This window comes from Calidris pugnax, unplaced genomic scaffold (assembly GCF_001431845.1).
Source record: "Calidris pugnax isolate Ruff unplaced genomic scaffold, ASM143184v1 scaffold186, whole genome shotgun sequence".
NCBI lineage: Eukaryota > Metazoa > Chordata > Aves > Charadriiformes > Scolopacidae > Calidris > Calidris pugnax.
This window is the reverse complement of record NW_015090994.1, coordinates 1,549,306-1,566,189: the sequence shown is the minus strand read 5'-3', so window position 1 is coordinate 1,566,189 and position 16,884 is coordinate 1,549,306. Positions and strand designations below refer to the sequence as shown.

General features: G+C 35.8%; 1 protein-coding gene across 1 annotated transcript in view; it reads right to left on the bottom strand.

Annotated features, from left to right (window-relative positions):
• Positions 1-9,692: 9,692 nt before the first annotated feature.
• The window catches only part of PDE3B (phosphodiesterase 3B), a 128,217-nt gene continuing 121,025 nt past the window's right edge, over positions 9,693-16,884 (bottom strand). The window contains exons 16-19 of the mRNA XM_014954836.1: positions 15,147-15,350; positions 14,591-14,752; positions 11,994-12,243; positions 9,693-11,653 (exon numbers count right to left, since the gene is read on the bottom strand). Coding sequence (XP_014810322.1) covers positions 11,427-11,653; positions 11,994-12,243; positions 14,591-14,752; positions 15,147-15,350 — 843 coding nt within the window. The 3' untranslated portion in view covers positions 9,693-11,426. The remainder of the gene's footprint in view (positions 11,654-11,993; positions 12,244-14,590; positions 14,753-15,146; positions 15,351-16,884) is intronic.

Here is a 16,884-nt window from a genome sequence, read left to right as displayed (position 1 = left end):
GAGGTGGTTGAGGCCCCATCCCTGGAGGTGTTCAAAAGACAGGTTGCTGTAGTGCTGGGAGGTATGGTTTAGTGATGGTGATGCTTCTTGTTTGTTGTGTGGGTGTCTGTTTTTGTCAGTCAGGTTGACGGTTGGACAAGATGATCTTTAAGGTCCCTTCCAACCTAGAAGATTCTGTGATAAAGCCATAAAAATAACTAAGAATATGTTTATACTATATATTCTGGATTGTTGCAAGATACTTCTACTGATTTATGAGCTTACCAAACGGTATGTCATCATATCAGGGCAGCACCATGTCCAAGCTAATACACTTCCATTTCCGAATGATTTATTGTTTCAGACTTTGTGACACACTGGCACTGTTAGAAAATATTTGGGTAAGTTGGAGGCTTAAGCATGTCTCCGGAATATACACCACAGAAATCTACTGTAGAATCAAGGCATACAACTAGCAGTGAGGAGAGTTATTCCTGAATTGTTACAGGAATTTTAGAACCACTTATCAGGCCTTTCTCCTGTGCTGTGGTTGTATTTGCACATTTGCATGAGAAGTAAACGACATAAGGTTACAGAAGTCCCTCCTGTCTCAGTCACCAGCTTATAAAATTTACTGTTCTCCCTGAACTCCAAACCTCTGACAGCTATTCAGGTGTTAAAGCAGCCTGACCTCATACAGCAAGCACGTATTTTCTTGGTTTAGTATGTTGTTCTGCTACACAATTAGATTCTGAATCTAATGCTGATGCAGGCTGTCCAAATAGTGCAAATAAACTATTAATCTGCAATTTTTCTAGCTTGATTTGAGCCTGTTTGTAGAAGCACTAGTGAGCAGATGATGTAGATGATGTTGTCATTAAGATAGCACATTCACCTGAAAACTAGCAAGTTGAGAGAGAACACAAAAAAAGACAGTCAAATCACTTCAAAAAAGGGGTGAAAATAGTGTTATGTAGATGTTGCAACAATGCCTTGGATGGGAAAATATAAGGTTTAAGGACAAATGGGGAAGGAAAAAATCATAATGGTGAAGATGGCAGGTTGGAATTTTTCTTTGGGTAAGATAAATGGAAAGATGAAAACACAAGATGAAAACACAGCCAAGTACAGTGGATTATTCAGTAAAAGTTTGGAAAGTAAACTCTCAGTATAAATGGGTCTGTGAAAGTATAGACCTACATTTTCACAGCAGCTAGATGTCTGAGGTGTTTTTTTGGCTTTGGCTCATAATTCAAACCCTTTGTCTAATCGTGATCAAATTAAACTTCTGTTCTGGAAATACTGTGCCTTATTCTGTCCTTTCATACGATACAATTTGAAGATCAGCAGATTCTTCCATTTCTAGATTATCCCTTTAGATATTTTTGAAGGCTGTCAGCTATCTCGATGTCAATGTGATTAGAATTAGGCAGGACCCATACTCAGAGTTGTCATTTCTTAGGAAGACTGCCAGACTTCAGGAGACATTACGTTTGTTATATTCTTCTGAATAAGTAACATTCCAAATAGATTAGATCCATTAAAATAATGGAGCATATCAGTAATGTGCAATCTAATCCAATAGTTTACTATTACTGCAGCAGATGGCTGCTTGCCTAAAATCTTACATGTGATATATACCAGCCTATAGCAATATACAAGAAAACAGAATAAACTGACTATTTATTCCCTTGCTGTTTTCATGTGCTGACTTCCTTTTCTACGCTCGTGCTAAACATCTTAAAATAAGTATTTTTAATTTGTATAAGGAATGACTTATCAGAAGCATGAAAAAAATATTACATCTAAACAAATGAGCTTTTTACATTACATGACAGTTGATTTGTTAGGATGCTTAACCACATTAGTCTCACTATTAACATGTAGACAACAGGGTCCATGCTGTGTGCCCCATGGACACTCTTTGCACATTTGCATGAGAAGTAAACGACATAAGGTTACAGAAGTCCCTCCTGTCTCAGTCACCAGCTTATAAAATTTACTGTTCTCCCTGAACTCCAAACCTCTGACAGCTATTCAGGTGTTAAAGCAGCCTGACCTCATACAGCAAGCACGTATTTTCTTGGTTTAGTATGTTGTTCTGCTACACAATGAGATTCTGAATCTAATGCTGATGCAGGCTGTCCAAATAGTGCAAATAAACTATTAATCTGCAATTTTTCTATCTTGATTTGAGTCTGTTTGTACAAGCACTAGTGAGCAGATGATGTAGATGATGTTGTCATTAAGCTAGCACATTCACCTGAAAACTAGCAAGTTGAGAGAGAACACAAAAAAAGACAGTCAAATCACTTCAAAAAAGGGGTGAAAATAGTGTTATGTAAATGTTGCAACAATGCCTTGGATGGGAAAATATAAGGTTTAAGGACAAATGGGGAAGGAAAAAATCATAATGGTGAAGATGGCAGGTTGGAATTTTTCTTTGGGTAAGATAAATGGAAAGATGAAAACACAAGATGAAAACACAGCCAAGTACAGTGGATTATTCAGTAAAAGTTTGGAAAGTAAACTCTCAGTATAAATGGGTCTGTGAAAGTATAGACCTACATTTTCACAGCAGCTAGATGTCTGAGGTGTTTTTTTGGCTTTGGCTCATAATTCAAACCCTTTGTCTAATCGTGATCAAATTAAACTTCTGTTCTGGAAATACTGTGCCTTATTCTGTCCTTTCATACGATACAATTTGAAGATCAGCAGATTCTTCCATTTCTAGATTATCCCTTTAGATATTTTTGAAGGCTGTCAGCTATCTCGATGTCAATGTGATTAGAATTAGGCAGGACCCATACTCAGAGTTGTCATTTCTTAGGAAGACTGCCAGACTTCAGGAGACATTACGTTTGTTACATTCTTCTGAATAAGTAACATTCCAAATAGATTAGATCCATTAAAATAATGGAGCATATCAGTAATGTGCAATCTAATCCAATAGTTTACTATTACTGCAGCAGATGGCTGCTTGCCTAAAATCTTACATGTGATATATACCAGCCTATAGCAATATACAAGAAAACAGAATAAACTGACTATTTATTCCCTTGCTGTTTTCATGTGCTGACTTCCTTTTCTACGCTCGTGCTAAACATCTTAAAATAAGTATTTTTAATTTGTATAAGGAATGACTTATCAGAAGCATGAAAAAAATATTACATCTAAACAAATGAGCTTTTTACATTACATGACAGTTGATTTGTTAGGATGCTTAACCACATTAGTCTCACTATTAACATGTAGACAACAGGGTCCATGCTGTGTGCCCCATGGACACTCTTATACTGTCACTAAAGCAAGGGAATAAAGGATGGGTCCATGCTGTGTGCCCCATGGACACTCTTCTACTGTCACTAAAGTGAGGGAATAAAGCTCAACTGTTCTTCAGGTCCTTCACTAATATGGGTAATCCAGCTGGGGTTTCATACCAATAAAGAATGAAATTTAGGTAATAGAATCACTGTAGATAAAACACCTTAAAGAATTCCAGTTATTCTCAGGTAATTAAGTTTCATTTCTCCATATACATCCCTGTTTAAAGAGTCCAAATGCCCTTTTTGTTCTCTTCAACTTGCACAATAAGCTCAGTTAAAACAATAATGCTGGTGAACATGCCTAATTTTTCCAGGAGAAACATAGGTACAGATGCTAAAATCTTACATGTGATATATACCAGCCTATAGCAATATACAAGAAAACAGAATAAACTGACTATTTATTCCCTTGCTGTTTTCATGTGCTGACTTCCTTTTCTACGCTCGTGCTAAACATCTTAAAATGAGTATTTTTAATTTGTATAAGGAATGACTTATCAGAAGCATGAAAAAAATATTACATCTAAACAAATGAGCTTTTTACATTACATGACAGTTGATTTGTTAGGATGCTTAACCACATTAGTCTCACTATTAACATGTAGACAACAGGGTCCATGCTGTGTGCCCCATGGACACTCTTCTACTGTCACTAAAGTGAGGGAATAAAGCTCAACTGTTCTTCAGGTCCTTCACTAATATGGGTAATCCAGCTGGGGTTTCATACCAATAAAGAATGAAATTTAGGTAATAGAATCACTGTAGATAAAACACCTTAAAGAATTCCAGGTAATTAAGTTTCATTTCTCCATATACACCCCTGTTTAAAGAGTCCAAATGCCCTTTTTGTTCTCTTCAACTTGCACAATAAGCTCAGTTAAAACAATAATGCTGGTGAACATGCCTAATTTTTCCAGGAGAAACATAGGTACTGATGCCCCTTCTTGTGCCTATATAGCTAAGGAATTTAATTTAATTTAATTGCTTTCTTTGCCCCTTCTTGTGCCTATATAGCTAAGGAAGTTAATTTAATTGCTTTCTCTGGAAGCACAGAAGTTGCTTTTAAAGCCCCTACAAGGCATCTTCAGATCTTGTTCCCCTGTATTTTGTGTTGTATAGAGACATACTGTTTCTCTCTCAAAGAATGTACAGTCTAAACTGTGAGAGTATAGAGGGAAATGCAACATACCTTAATATCGCATTTACTCCATCACAAATTGTAGATAGTCTATAGAATATTCAAGTTCTTCATGTCATAATGAATGTCACAATTATATATTTGACAAGAGACTGTAAGAATAATTAATTGTTGATTGCAATGAAACTGAGTGCTAAGGGATAAAAATTTATCTAAACCCTCCACTTGCTTAAACTAATCCTCTTTGTAAGCATCCAACACCTTCCAATGTCTTAAGTGTGCACTTTCTTAAGATCTAGAGAGAACCATGTCGCTTGAAAAATACTTAAAATATAAGAAGCTTTAGCAGACTAACTTTAGACAATCATATTTTAAAAAATATTTTGGCTACTGCATTTCCATTTATTCATAAGGAGACAACTAGAAAGAATCTTAACTCTGGCTGAGCTTCAAACCTTGTCTGTTTTTTTCAAAAGGATTCTAGATCTCTCCCTCAACAAATAAAAATACTGTTTCTGATGGGAGATGTATTACCAATTAAACACTCAGTAAATTAAAAGCTTTTAATATTCACTGAGACAGCGATTCAGTTGACAGATCTGATTCCTGTTGTTTGAATGTTATTATTTGACTATTTTCTATCATTGTAAAATACTGTTTCTGATGGGAGATGTATTACCAATTAAACACTCAGTAAATTAAAAGCTTTTAATATTCACTGAGACCGCAATTCAGTTGACAGATCTGATTCCTGTTGTTTGAATGTTATTGACTATTTTCTGTCATTGTGCACATTTTCTTATTGGTATTTACAGTGATCCACATCAGATCTCATCTCTAGTACTAGTATTTTAAAAATAGGTCCAGAAAGAATCTCAGTAAGTCACACAGTTCACTCACCTGACCCAGTAATAACAGTTTTCTGAGAGCTGTTTTTCAGACTTTTAATTTTATTTTTAAAGACTTGCTTAATACTCCAATGCAATCAATTTCAGTGTCACAGCCCTCTCAATCCTTAGACAATTAACTACATTGAGCCTGAATCTTTCTTCTTGCAATCTAAAGCTGTTACTTCTTGCCCTAAACACTGAAAACGTTATTCTGATTACTTTGCTCTTTGATGCAGCCTTATTAACCATTTAAAATCTTAGAATATCTCACTTAAGTCTCTTTTTTTCTAGCCTCAAAAAAAAGATCTCATTAATTAATTTAACCTCTCTCCTCCTATTTAGGCCATGTCTTCCACATTTCTGGTCAGTCTTACCAGTCTGTACCGGAATTCTGCAATCTATCTAATGGGCAGATACTTTTCCTCGGGTGTGACATCTGAAATTAGAAAAAGTATTTTTGTAATGCCTTATACATGACGAATAGAAGAAAATTATTACAAACTCATTCTCCAAGATAAATAGGAAGGCTTCTTCATTCATTTCTCTGACTGAGAGAAAGCTTAGTTAATATATGAGTCAGATAAATTGGCAATACCACAGAGATTAATAAATTCTAGTAGGATGAATGTCACGATAAAATAAAGAGGGGTATACTAAGTTTATTTGAATGACCACACATAGGACCAAGTTTTCACATCTAACTGGCACAGGTGACAAAGTCTGCAGTCTGCTCCCCGTGTGCAATTAGTAATGTCAAGCTTACACTTTGGATTTTTGGTATAATACTTGCATTTTAAGGTAAGCATTGGTCTTTGTTATATATGCAAGTAAAATGAAAAGACTTTGATCTCATTCAAGGTGCAAAGGGTTCTGCTGATCTGGAGAAATGAGTCAGAAGTGACTCATCACCTTTTTTGGCAGGATATTTAGAGCATGGACAAATCACAAGGTGAATGGAAGGAATCCTTTGAAATACTATAGTGTCTCACTGTTATTTAAAGGCTCTATTGGTTTGAGGTTACACATTTTTATTTTTCTGAAGGGTGAATGGAAGGAATCCTTTGAAATACTATGGTCTCTCACCATTATTGTTTTATCTTACACATTTTTATTTTTCTGAAACCTCACAGATAGAGCAAAAGGTTTCTCCTCTGTATAAGACTTCTACTCTCTTTACTTAGACTTCACGGATTGTAACATCCTCCCAGGTAATACAGCCTGTGGTAGCTGAACCTATCACAGACACCAGTTGCTGTCACCTGTCATCTCCTGAAGTGCAGAAATCAGATGACTCATGGTGTACAGGATCCAAAATGAGCCTTCCAGTCAAACATTTCTGCCTGTGTTGTGCCCTTTTTAAAGGGTGCCTGTAGTGTCACATAGGACCAAGTGTCAATCACTTAAACTCATTAAGCATCCATTATTCAGTAAACTGACTGTATCATAACAACAGCATTTAAAGTCAGCCAGTCTCTGGACAGATGTTTTAATCTCAGTACCAAAGGAAAACAATTTCTTCTTTACTGTAACCACTTTATCAATTAATGCTATTATTAGCAAAACAAGCAACTGCTTGTTACTTTTTTTTTATTGTATTGCAGATAACAGAAATGAGACTATATAGTCTCTAATGAGACTTAGACTTGAAGTATAACTTCAAGTCTAAGCCAGCAATGTCTTAGACAAATGAGAGTAAAAAATGGACAATATTGACAAAAAATGGACAATGGAGACAAACCCATTGAGACAGATTGCTCAGTTCAGAGTTACCTATCTGTTAGCTGGATCGCCAAGGATGTGGGGGGATGGACACTGTGCCAGGGGACTCACTGCCAACTAGAAACTCAAGTGCACTGGAAAGTTTGTTCTATAGCAGCTTAGTCCCTAAGTCCATATTTTTCCTGTTTCCTCTGAAATATAAGACATTATTCTTTCTCATTTAGCAGAGGACAAAAGTACTAATCGCTGTCGGCCCTATTAAATTAAGATCACACCAATTAACAGTTGTGATCTTTTGCCAGCTTATTCTCTGCGAATCTGCAGTATCATTCTTATAGCAAGTTAAAGGCTTCAAAAGATGTCATGCCAGCTTATTCTCTGCGAATCTGCAGTATGATTCTTATAACCAAGTTAAAGGCTTCAGAAGATGTCGAAAGGAAAATTCTTCATTGCAAAAATGGAAGCAATTCATTACTGCATTTGTCTTAACACAGACATGAAGAAGCTGTCCAGAAACACAGTTCTGAACAAAGTTGGAGGAAAAAAAAAGTAAAATAAAACACTGCCTTGATCATACTTTTTGTACCTCATTTAATTAACTTTGTATCTTTATTTTCTCTCATCTAATCTTTATTGGCCACTGAAAAATCAAATTTCTTAAACTTGCATCAAACTTAAGTTATGATAATTGTATTGTTAGTAGTAGTATGATTTAATTTTATTTCTATTTTAGTTTCATTTCTAATAATCCGAATATTCTGATTTACCAAACATTTCTTGTTTCCATATTCTTTTGAAACCAATGAACTGGCCTGAAACAACAACGTTTCTCTTCTGAGTAAGAACATATCTTGTGTGGGTGTGGGGGTGTGTGTGCACGCGCACGCACGCACCATTCCTATTTCTCCTTTCTAATTCTCATCACCTAAGCTAATACCATCTTTTTACTCCAAAACATGTCTCACAGATGGGATTTCTGATCTCACCCTCACCAGTGTATGAGACGCTCCCAATTCTGCACCTCTCACACCCTCTCAAATGTTTTTTGGACAAAAGAGAAAGTACTGCAAATGTTGGTGCCACGCACTGGATTACCTAAATTCTGTATATATTTTTTGAAGAACCAGAAGCTCAGCCTTAACTATGCCTGCCCAGGAAGAAGCACCAGAGCTAGAAGTGAGCTCTTGCTAACTCCTTGTGTTGAGTCATCTGCCACTCATGGTTCAAACTGAATGCAAGAACCACAGAGAAGAAATGGTTCTCTGCACAGAGCAAACCAGGTCTTGTGCAAACTTTGTTCAGTTGGACTTACCTTAAGTAATGTTACACCAGTCCTCTCATTTTGAATCTTAGACTTGCTGTCTACCTTTGTCATGGAGGAAGAACTCATGGGAAGAGAATCCAAGTAGTTCCTTTTGACTAGTTGAGCACCAGTGTAACACGCAGAGGTCTCCAGAGGCATGGAGGGAACTGAGTCCTTAGAGGAAATGTCATAGTCTCGTTCAGAATGCACTGCACACATGGGAGCAAGTAATCCAACATCCATGGTAAAAGAAGGCAATGAGGAGACAGGAGACTCTCGATAGGAAAGGGGCTGAAGACTTTACTTAAACCTGAGAATATTATCCATAAAAGGTATGTCTACCGTAGCAGCATAAACTTCAGCATCGCCTAATTTGGCCTTCTTCACACACACAAAAAAGTGGTGAGTGTTGCTTTAGAAAGTATTTTGAGTGTTCTTTTGTGTGCTTTTCTGTGCTCCTTATTATCCCTTGGTAGCTGTGAACTGAAGTGTGATCACAGATTTAAACTGGTTGTAATTTCTCAGTGGGTTGGTACCAGAAAAGAAGTGATTGGTTTATATGGAGACATATTGTCATTGACAACAGGTCGATCAACATTCAAATGACTCTCCAACACTGTGTTTGAAAGATTAAGACACCTTCAATTACAGTTACATCCAATTCTTCAAACATGCCCTGAGCCAACCTTTGATGATGCTTGTACATTCTTTTACCCTTGCTCTTAGAGTAACAATGTCACATATTATGTGTACATAAATAACAGACATTTTAAGATGGCTTCTGAATACATTAATAATAAAACATATCTTAGAAGCAAGCTATAGTAACTTGAAAATATCTGATTGGTAATACATATTGGCATTATAGTTTATTAAATACTGAGGCCTGTTACTTGCTTCCAAATTAAAAAAATGTTTCAGTATTTCTAAAGAATTTAAGGGAAACCTGAGATAAAAAAGTTGCTGGCAATGTTGTCACCAGATGTAAATGCTGCCAATGCCTTAGTAAAAGATAAAATGTTATTTTTACCTTCTTATGCTTTCTTTATATTAATTTTTAATAATAATTTTTTAAAGGAAACTGAATGGAAAACTGTAACATAAAATAATATTACAGTAACTTTATACAAGCTCATTTGTATTTTTAAGTCAAAGCAAAAATCAAACTAAACAGCATTAAAGTGATTCTTTTGCATACAAACACATAGGCTAAACACAAAATGCTGAGAATGCAGCATAATGAAACAAGCATAACTTCTGTAGTCTTCAAATGATCTGTTGGGACAATATATGGACAAGAAATGTAAAATACAAGTGAATGATCACTAAGTGCCAGCTTCAACAGTGCAACATTTTATTAATGATGAAATATCTGTTTTTAACACTGCTCATATTACAAAAAAAAATATGCAGTGATAGTAAAAATGGCAGCAAAGGGGGATTTGGCACTGAATATATAAAATAGCAAAAGCATTTCTCAGTGGTCTTCTAAATGGATCAACAAAAAGCTTATTGGTCGAAAATATAAAAAGAATTCCTTTCAGTTATTTAAACTGGCCAAAGAGCAAAAATAAAAATCTGTTTGTGTAAAATAGTGCAATACAATTTACACAAGGTTATCTAAGGAATGTTAACTTTTTTCAAAGTCAACTGATGTAAATGTAAACACAAATATGCAAAGATACATTTAGCAACTTGCACATGTGTGCATTTGTTTTTATTCAATTCAACTGCACAGCATATAAATGTTTAGTACTAAAAAGTGGACTTTTAAAACTAGATTACATACCTGTAGCCAAATTTATGGTCTTTTTTTTTTTTTTTCAGTTAGACCTACAATGGTAGTGTTCCTAAAAATATATTTGTGTGGAATGTCTAAATTTCTTATTTAAAAACCCAACAATCTAAAAATGCAATATAGTATGGTGATATTCATCTTACTATTAGGCTTTACACGAAGTTCTCACATTTTGCTTTCCATATGTATTCTTCAGGATGAACATCAAACTTGAAGGTAATATAAGCTATATGGAAGAAAAGTTGTGGGGCACATTCAAATATACTACCATTTTGAAACAGTAGTTCATGTCTTTTTCTCTTTTTTTTAACTCTTTAATTGTCCTAAAATTTTACATACAAAGAATAAATGAAATACGATCTTATTTCCTCAAAATTTAATACCTGAAATTGGTATAAGATAAAAATCTATGTTGTGGTTGACTTTTTTTTAAACAGGAACCTGAGTAAGGGCAGGACACATAGCATTATGACTAAAAGAATAAGATTTCTTAATAATTTAAGTAGATGAATAGGTTTTTAATGATCTACCATAAAACAGCAAGGCGAAAGACCATAATGGCCTTGTACTCAATGAATTACCATGAACACCCACTGCAAACCTGAATATTTTCTGCAAAAATAAAACATTAGATTATGCACAATAATAAAAAGCATCAGAAATAGATGCACCTGGATTTTTTTTTTCTTTTTTTAAACCACAAATATCAGAATTCAGCATTTATGTCACAGTTCTTGAACAGTTGCTCTGAGATGGCTACATTAAGCACACTACTGCACTAAGTAGACACCCCACAACAGGCTTGCACTGCAACAGTAACATAGTTTTCATATAGGCACAGACTTTTTCTTATTCATGTTCAAAAATAACATGAAATAAAGAACTCAAGACAATATTAGGATTCATCCCACATTTCCTTGTTAGCAAAAGTTCTTGCCGCTTTGGTAACTGAAGTCACTGAATGTTTTTTTTTTAAAAATTGCAGGTACCTCAAGGAAAAGAAGAGTTCCATATTCAGCAAGGCAGCATTATATCAGAATATTTTATACCAACTAAGGCATAAAGAACTTTGCATCAGGGTATACAATACTCAAATCTTTGAATAAAGTTTCATCTTCTGTGTGGTGAAAGTGCATAGGAGTGGGATTCCACTAGAGCAGAAAGAATCCTCTCACAGTATTAAGGCCTTTCAATTTTATGTGAACTGTGTCAGGCAAAAGTCAGCACAGTGGAAAAAAAATAGGCAATCATCATACTGGGCACTGAAGTTTTCTTAGCATATCTTGTCTTCTCCTATTGGTCGCTCATCTTCTTCATCAGCTTCCTCAATAACCTGAATTTCATCTGCTTGAGGTAAGGATGAGATCTCAGTCAGCAGTTTAGCTCCTTCAGCTTTATTTTTTTCTTCCTCTTCAATCATTTTCTTCCATATTTTGTGATTTTCACTGAGATGGTGTATTAGCTGGCAAAATATTCGTCTACCTTTTTTTCTTTGAGCTTCTGTAAAATTATAAGCATATTTGATTGGTTGAGATTCAAAGTAATTACATTTTACACATACAAAACCAATGGCATGTTGTAAGAGATGCAAATTTGAGCAAAAAATATGGATGCTTAATCAGAATATTTAAATAGTGACATGGCAAAGGATAACAATGAGTTTCTGTTTCAAATTGCAAATCTCCTGGTATGAACAAAAATTTTATTAAAAGAGTAAAATTTATGAAGCAGCATAACTGCAAAATCTGCAATATTTCTACTACACAATTTCAACCACCATTGCTATGTCTGAACCTTTTAAATGACAACTATATACGCCAATGGAAATATAGAAACTTACTTAAAATAAGATCGTCTTCCATTTCTTCATCATCACTCTCTAACTGTGCTCCATCGTCATCTTCAGTACTTTCTGCATCCTCCTCCTCTTCATCAACCCATTCTCCTGGAAGCAATCCAGCTGCATTATAGGAATTACAAAGGGGGCCAACTATGTGAGTTATGAAAGATTCTTGCAGTTTTGCAAGCTGTGGAGAAGAACGATCCATGAAGGGGCTTATCGGTAATCCAAGACTTGCTTCTTCATCACCCTGAAAAACAAATGAAAAAAATTATCAAAACTTCTCACAACATTAACTTGCAATTTTTAGATTAATTTTAAGGAACTAGGTAAATATCACATGGATTGTATCTTTTTTACTAGGAGCAATAATAGTATAGGCTATGTGAATTAAAATGTAATTAGGCCAATTTAAAATGAAGATACATAATGTCTCAGAGTTGCATAGCCCATAATACTCCTTTCAGCTTAATAGTATAGGCTATGTGAATTAAAATGTAGTTAGGCCAATTTAAAATAAAGATACATGTCTCAGACTTGCATAGCCCATAATACTCCTTTCAGCGTTGCTGTGTGATATCCTTGTGCATGGATGGAGACCTAGTTCTACTGCAGCTCCTATTCCTCTGCCTTTACAGGACAGCTTCACGGCAGGCAGAGATTTGACTTCAATTGCTGGGCTGATCAACAGAGAAAATGGGAAAGTAGTCTGATTAACGACTTTCCCCCAAAGGTCATGGAATGAAATGAACTATAACATCCAGAATAAAGTGGTGTAGTTTGGGGTTTTTTTTACCCCATTTTATAAATTGAAGAAGAAAAAAAATTGAACAGTTGCTCATATGCAACTGAGTTATAATAATTTAATAATTTATAATAATTTATCTCAGCACATCTGTGGACCTGATTGTTTTAAGAAAAAGTTTTTCCTAAGGGAGAAACTTACTAAGATCTTACAGTAAGTGTAAGCACTTCGGATTATTATTGCTATTGTTTCAATCTCCCAAGTGATTTTGTTGTTTACTTTTATCTTCCTTGTTTGAAAAATATTTTTCAATCCTTGGTTGTTGCATCATAAATATTTAACTCCTCACAAAATTGACTACAGAAAAACAACAGAATAGAAATGTAGAATGTATTTCAGGGTACTTACAGAAGTTGTAAATGAAAAAACAGGCAACAAATTTTCAGACTTTTTTCCACTTAAGAAAGTTCCACTGTAAAAATCTTACTTACATTTAAATGCTGTTAGTTACTAATCTGTATTTTATATACATAAACTTGAAAGTTTTGAAATCTCTTCTGTCCTTGCATTAAGAGTTAGCTGAATATATATTTCCAGTGTTGTGTATTCTATCCATATTCTTTGACCTAGAAACATTCCAGTGAACTTAACTTCCCAAAGCAGAAGTATTTATTTTGGTTTATCAATATGATCATAAGAAAAAAAGGCCCCAAGCCCCCCACCTAATATCTGAAAAATGGACAACACTGGCAGTGAGCTTGTTTTCAAGCTTCTAACACAACTGATAGGAAGTAAAAGAGGATGTTGTCGAGACACCAGAGGGACGGGATGTCATCCAAAAGGACCTGGACAGGCTGGAGAGGTGGGCCCAGGTGAACCTCATGAGGTTCAACAAGAGCAAATGCAAGGTTCTGCACCTGGGCCAGAACAATCCTCGCCACCAATACAAACTGGGGGTGAGGTATTGGAAAGCAGCCCTGAGGAAAGGGACTTGGGGGTGCTGGTGGAGGAGAAGCTGGACATGAGCAGGCAGTGGGCAGCTGCAGCCCAGAAGGCCAATCCCATCCTGGGCTGCATCAAAAGATGCGTTGCCAGCAGGTCCAGAGAGGGGATTCTGCCACTTTACTCTGCTCTGGTGAGACCTCACCTGGAGTATTGTGTGCAGGTCTGGAGCCCTCAATATAAGAAGGACATGGACCTGATGGAGAGGGTCCAGAGGAGGGCCACAAGGATGATCAGGGGGATGGAGCACCTCTGCTACAAGGACAGGCTGAGGGAGCTGGGGTTGTTCAGCCTGGAGAAGAGGAGGCTCCGGGGAGACCTAATAGCAGCCTTCCAGTACCTGAAGGGGCTACAGGAAGGCTGGGGAGAACCTGTTTAGAAAGGCCTGCAGTGACAGGACGAGGGGCAATGGCTTCAAGCTGGAGGGGAACAGATTTAGACTGGAGATGAGGAGAGGGTTCTTCACTGTGAGGGTGGTGGAGCACTGGAACAGGTTGCCCAGGGAGGTGGTTGAGGCCCCATCCCTGGAGATATTCAAGGAGAGGCTCGACGAGGCCCTGGGCAACCTGGTCTAGTTGGGGGTGTCCCTGCTGACTGCGGGGGGGTCGGACTAGATGACCTTTGGAGGTCCCTTCCGGCCTGGGCAATTCTATGATTCTATGATTCTATGTTAGTATGCTACCTATAAAAATACATTTTCAGTACTCAGAAAGAGAAGATGGAAATTCTCTACCTGCAAATTTAACACAAGGAAAAATGTCTAGTTTAGGTATACATTTGGTAACGCAAAGAATTGATCATCTGCCTGTCATCAAAAAAAAAAAGAGTAAATGACACTCTCCATACGCACCTGTTCATAAAATTCATTAACAATGCCTTCTGTCCATTTCAGATGTAGCTCTCTAACTTTTGCTGGGCCGTTAATATCTGCCAGTTTGATGCATATTTGACAGGCCAGCAGGCGATCGTTTTCATTGCTCCATTCTATACCATGACTGTTGATATCATTGACCTTAGTTGAGCACATACAGTTTTAAAAATAATGTTAAAAATTATGTTATTTTTTTCAGGCTTTTAACAAGATACTTGAAATAATTTTTCTATATAATTTTCTGTCTTACATAGTTAAAAAAAAAAGGCATTTACTATCTTTCAGAAGATGGACACATGAGACAGGACTGAGGTCTCCTGTGAGCCACCATGTCACATCTGCTAGGTTTATTAGGCAATCTACAAAATAATCTAGAATTGGTTTGTAAAAAGGAAATACTGTATTTGCATTTTTTAGTAATTTAAATTTAAATAATATGAAACTTTAAATGCAAGTTTAAATGCAGTATTAAAAACAACTGAGTAGCAACACTAACATCAGTTTATCACAGCACAGACACCAAGATGTAACAAACCTTGGCATTAAATTCTGCAAGGAAATCAAAATGCTTCTTGAGATCTGTGGCAAGGATTGCTTCAATCACTAAGAAACGAAAACGCTTGAATTCTACGTGATCAAGATTTGATAAAAAATTGTATTCTGGTTGTGATAAGAAAAGATTCCAGGCAGAAGCAGCATGGTGATTTTCTAAGACTGATCTGTCATTGTAGAGAACAGCCTACAAAAAAACAAACAAACAAAAACCACAAAAAACCCACCAGAGAATCATAAATGACAGAGTAAAGATTTAAATTTATAATTAAATATTCTGAAGCTTAAGGGCTAGTCAGAAACAAGTCTTTGAAAAAAACCCACAAAACAACTATTGGAAATGATGATTTGCCTTCTAGTTTTGAGGGTTAAAATGGAACAAAAAAGGCAGATGAGAAGAAAACAAACAAAACAATTAGCAAAGTTTTTTCTTTCTTTAAAAGTCCTAAATTATGCCTTAGTGACATCTACATTCACACTGTAGCCACACATACACAAACCACTTAAAACACAGACTTTGCTCTCCTGGCAGTATGTGTGGAGTATGAACACTGACATGAAACAACAACAATAATGCAAACCAAAACCAAAAACCAACCAACAAAAGCCTCAGAGCTAAGTATATGCTTTTAATTCCTCTTAATTCCAGTATTGTTTAAAAAATAAAATAAAATTTTAAAAAATCATGACAAGAACTCCAAAGCATCTAAGAACCATCGTTAATGCAAAATGGTGTGGAGTATCACTAGGTTTCAATGTGCTATGTTTAATGTTGATGAATACATTTTTAAATGCAAATGAGTTAATTAAAATATTAAACAGTAGTAGATTTTACTCACAACTCCTGTGTTTATACAAAACATCCTAGAAAATATTTAATTGAATATTAAATACAACCTGAAAAAAAAAATTCGGAAACCTGCAAAAATGATCTTTATGTTTTGAGGAAAGGAAGATATTATTAACAAAATGAATGTGATTATTTTTGAAAACTGGAGATGAATGTCTGCATTGGTTTTTTTCACCCTTCTTTGTGTACTGTTTGCAGCAGAAACACATAACTGTCTACATCTTGGAAAGTCTCCATCTCGTGGCAAGTTGAATTGGTTTCTGATTTACTATTGTTATTATGGTTGTTGCAGATGATGTTACTATGAAGTTTCTTGTCTCTAGTTTATTAAGAGAGATCCAAAAGCCATCGTAAATATTCTTTCCCAGATAATATTCCGCTCTTTAGATAGAAATATTTCACCACGCAGTTTAGGCATCTTTTCTTCAGTGCTTTTCCTTCCAATTCTTTCTTGCCTCCCCTTCTTTTTCCTATCTGCTGTTTTGTTTAGCTTTAATCTCCTTCACCTCTTTTGTCTTTGCCTTTTAGACCCTGAAGAGCATAGCATCTCCTTTCTTTCTACTTTCTAACAATAAAGTTGAAAGTGGGAGATAAGAGTAAGGATTCCTTGCTAATTTCTGCTTATTTTACTCACCCTCCCTTAAAGGTAAAGGCTATTTGCCATAAAGGACTAATTAGATATACAGAGATTAGGTGATGTAGTTAATTGGACTGTTAGAGGAACCTGTGTTTTTGCGGTAATTGCAGACACCACTGTGATTTCAGAGGACCCCCAAAGTTTAAGATATCCATGAATTAGCTACTTAGACAATTCTAGGACCAGTTCTCTATGAAATAATTTTACTCTCGCCTGCATTGATTTATGTTATTA